At 36.9% G+C, this 4,169-nt stretch overlaps 1 protein-coding gene across 1 annotated transcript; it reads left to right on the top strand.

Moving 5' to 3' along the window:
• The first annotated feature begins 202 nt into the window (after positions 1–202).
• LOC137931098 (uncharacterized) lies at positions 203–1,544 on the top strand. The gene has a single exon (XM_068774497.1). The coding sequence runs from the start codon at positions 247–249 to the stop codon at positions 982–984; it is 738 nt and encodes a 245-aa protein (XP_068630598.1). The 5' UTR covers positions 203–246; the 3' UTR covers positions 985–1,544.
• Positions 1,545–4,169: the final 2,625 nt, after the last annotated feature.

Here is a 4,169-nt window from a genome sequence, read left to right as displayed (position 1 = left end):
AATTTGTAAATATCGCGCGGTTTTTTGCAATAAATCCGTTGTTTTGATGAACGGGTATTCGTTCCCTATTCAGTTTCGCATGTTTTGCTACGAAAAACCCAAGTGCTGTTGATTGTGAGTTCACGTGTTAAAAGTCACGAGAGATTACATTACTCTATAAATACATTGGCCGTCTCGATAGCGTCATTTGTAGAACCACTCCGTACCAGTGCGTATTATTTTTTGTGAGCTATAGGCAGTGTCAAAATGTACAGTTTCATTGCTGTTTTACTTCTCTTCAATTTCGCTTCTGGTCACTTTTGGCATGACCACCAAGGTTTTGGACACCATCACGGCGGTTGGGGTGAACATGGCGGTGGCGGTTGGGGTGGGCAAGACGGTGGGGGTTGGGGTTGGGGTGGATTCGACTTTAGCAATGGGGATGGACACGATCATGGCAGATGGAGTGGGCAAGACGACGGCAGTTGGGGTGGACACGACCACGGCGATTGCAGTGGACATGACCACGGCAGTTCGGGCGGACATAGACGCTGGTGGCACAATCACCACCAGGAAAATGACTTCGACAGACTGGCCAGATGCGTGATATCCGCTGACAAACTACTGTTAAACACCTGCCGACAGAGCCCGTTCAGCCGGACCAGGATGTTCATTGGTGTCGACTTCTTCTCCTTAAAATACAACCTCGCCGAATATTCTGAAGAGGGCATCATGGTGAAGATTAAGCACCGGGTCATATACGTCACAGCGGACGCGGCCGGCCAGGAAACTTACAAGGACTTGAGGATTTTACCAGATTTCTTAAACGTGGCGAATGCGAACTGGTACTTCGAGCATGGTGTACTTGTCGTATTAATTCCTTACAAAAATCCGCCCAAAACCGAAGTCGCTTTAAGTTGTAATGACGTCAGCGAAACAGTGATAGATGTGCCCAAATCCGCCAATTCTGACAACGATTTGAGATTCTTAGGAAGTGTTGAGTGAGATACGCAATTATATTAAAAATTGATCGACATTTACTGCATAATGTTTTATTATAATAAGACGTATAAATTGTAAAAAAGAAAAATGTCTTTGTTTTCATACCATAGATCCTTTAAACTACTACTTGTACTATAATTTCTATATTGGCTGAGTTAATATTAGTGTTTATTGTGTAATAAAAAGTAAAAACTTGTGGAGAGTGAAAAATAAGACTTTGATTTTATTTCTTTCTACCGTCTATCGTGGTCACTACTCGAGAATCTTTCAGCCTCAACGGCCATCGGTCGCACAAGCGTCGTGCCCCGCTCGCAATCACTTATTACGAGCAATTCTTCAAACTATATCGGTGGCCCACAACAGCTATGATTATTTAATACAACTTTCTGCGAGCATAACTTTCTTGTTCTACCTAGTGAGGGCTTGCAAAAACACTGCTGAATCATAATTGTAACTCAAACCTTGTGTTCCGAAAACTAATTGCTAAAGTAAAGTTACACATTGCAAAGTTAAATACATTCATATATATTCATAGTTTAACAAGAATCATTCGAATGTACAATATCGCGTGAGTATATAATAAATTTGTCATTAGTAAACATTAATATTATTGTTAAAGTTTTAGAAATAGAAATAATTTTGTTATACTTTTCGTATTTACTTTCAAATTCCGAAATCAATTTCAGATCCGCCACTGGAGAGATTTAAAACCAATATTAGAAAATATATATTGAAAAAAGTGTACTATACTCTCCAAGAAAACTATACTGTTGAGTTTCTCGTCAGCTCTTAGCAGAACTATCTGCCGAGCCTGTGGTAGCTTTCTGCGGGGACAACAATGCCGATATTTTATGTTTATTGATCATTCTAAAGTGTTTGTAATAGCCTATTCTAATAAAAAGTACCTATTTTATGGATTACTTGTGCGGTATTATAATACAATCCCGTGCAATGTTTTTGAATTATCAAGCAATAGATTTAAAAGCAGCGGTAGCCAGCGGTTAGAATTGAGACTTGCTATGCTATTAGGTCTCGAGTTTGATTCCCGAGATATGACTTTATGTAATTCACAAGCTGTGCATCATTTATATAGGATTGCCACAACTCACAAACCAGTTTCCAGAGCATGGACAGCTTCCTTTGCATACCATAATACCACACTGTAATACCCGTATATCTCATAGATATCTTTGTTGTCTATGCCTTTCAGTAGGCGTCTATGGGTTAAATCGAAGACGAAATATAAAAAGGCTTATTAAATAAAACTTGTAAAAAAATCCTGTTAGAGTGTGAAATTTTTTTATGTGGTAATGAAGCATGGAAACGATTTCCGCTACTACTGTAGAGTGCATGTTGTGAAAAGGGTAACAAAAACACGTCTGAGTTTGTTGTTCGTTGTTTTAGCTTCAAGTTGGAGGATGCTTTTATAGTAACGCTTAATCTGTTTCTAATTTCTATTTAGATGTTCTATATGATATCTAAAAGGGACTCTATTGTGACGTAAATAATGTAAATTAATGAATACGACAATACGTTTAAACAATTTTGGCATAATCAGTTTTTTTAATTTAAAATGCTCCCTGTTAGAAGAGACCTCTCGTTCATCTCTATCCTCTTCCACGCATCACATTTTCTTTCGCTCTTTTCGTCTGTTTTCTTCTGAATTACTTTCGTACTTTTTTTAAACTTTTGCTACTTTCATACATCAACTCAATCTATTTTCCACAATTTCTATAGTACCGCAGTTACAATGTTTCCTTATTATAATTTCTTTAGTCTACTTTGTCTATCCCTTTTGGTCCGTTTTATTGTCGAGACATACATAACTACGAAGTACAATTCGTATATATTAAGCATTGTTTTTAAGGATCTTAAAGATAAGACAGTTATATCAGAGCAATATATAACAAGTAAATGCCACAATAAGTACGTAATTTCTTTTTGAACATAGTATATAACGAGAAAATTATATCTAAATATTATGTTTCAATACGTGAATGACTTATTTAAAGAGATAATCGAAAACTCTTATTTCCTGCCTCGATTCTAATAAATTTCAAGCGAAATACTTTTTTATTTATAGGATTATAACTTTCTATCAATTTTATTTCAAAAATGTAATTTTTTTATAAAACATGAATCGTTTATGTAAGCAGTATCTTTGGAATAATGATTTATAACTAAATAAAATTCCTTGTTTTTCATCGAAATGTTTAGCGACAACATGTTAATTTCTGCGTATTTTGTTACAGTTTAAATTTAAGTTTTGAAGTTGAACTCCCATGCGATTTTGGAAGGATGTCATTACATTCGTTTACTTGCAATAAACCTGAGAAAGCTCCTCACTCCTACGTCTGGCGGTGTGTATTGTATTCGCATCGACATTGATGAAACTTGGAGTGTCTATCTTTTCACTATGCAAAGCAGAATTTTTAGTTTTTCCTTACATAGCCAGAAACGTTAGTGATGATTTTGAAAAATTTTTGATAGTGACCTAAAAATGTATAGATAGTGACCACAAGGTCGCAGCCGAATGCGTTGTGCCGATAGGTTCGAACCACGCACGATGGTCTAAGAAATACACAGGGGATCAAAACGAATCCTAATCTGACTCGACTAAAAAAAATTGTTAAGTTGTTTGCTATGATCATTTTACACAGACATTCTTAATACGATAGTTAGATATATACGTTCAAAATATTTAATGGAATCAGGCGTTACTTCGCGGAAGTTCATCCTAACTAAGAAAAGGACCAATATTTAGCCACTTCCGCACATGCAGTGGTAGTCGTGCAACAAAGTGCACCGCCCGCCAGCCCGCTGATAAATGCGTATGCGGCAAACAATGCGAATCACACAACCGTCACCACCAAATTACTCAACACGTGTTTCACCCCTCCACGAGGCATCTTCAGGAGTTATGTTACACCGATTAGTGCCAAACACTCTGTGTGTAAGGAATGTGAAAATATAATTGTAAAATAAGCCCCTGCCCCACCATAAGATAGGGGAACGAGAGGCCCCCATAAGCGGGGGTCATTTAAAAAAAAACACTCTGTGTGTGCGGAAGTGGCTAAATATTGGTCCTTTTCTTATTTATATACGTTCAAAATGTTAAATGTAATAATAAAAAATGTAAACTTTAGAGAGATAAAGCGGATCGACATCTAGTAAAACGAAACAGTCGA

The sequence above is a fragment of the Battus philenor genome, unplaced genomic scaffold, assembly GCF_028537555.1.
Source record: "Battus philenor isolate CCGP_79_NKW_IND1 unplaced genomic scaffold, ilBatPhil1.0.hap1 SCAF_7, whole genome shotgun sequence".
NCBI classification, from domain to species: Eukaryota; Metazoa; Arthropoda; class Insecta; order Lepidoptera; family Papilionidae; genus Battus; species Battus philenor.
The sequence above is the reverse complement of the archived record's forward strand: the minus strand, read 5'-3'. Positions and strand labels throughout refer to the sequence as shown.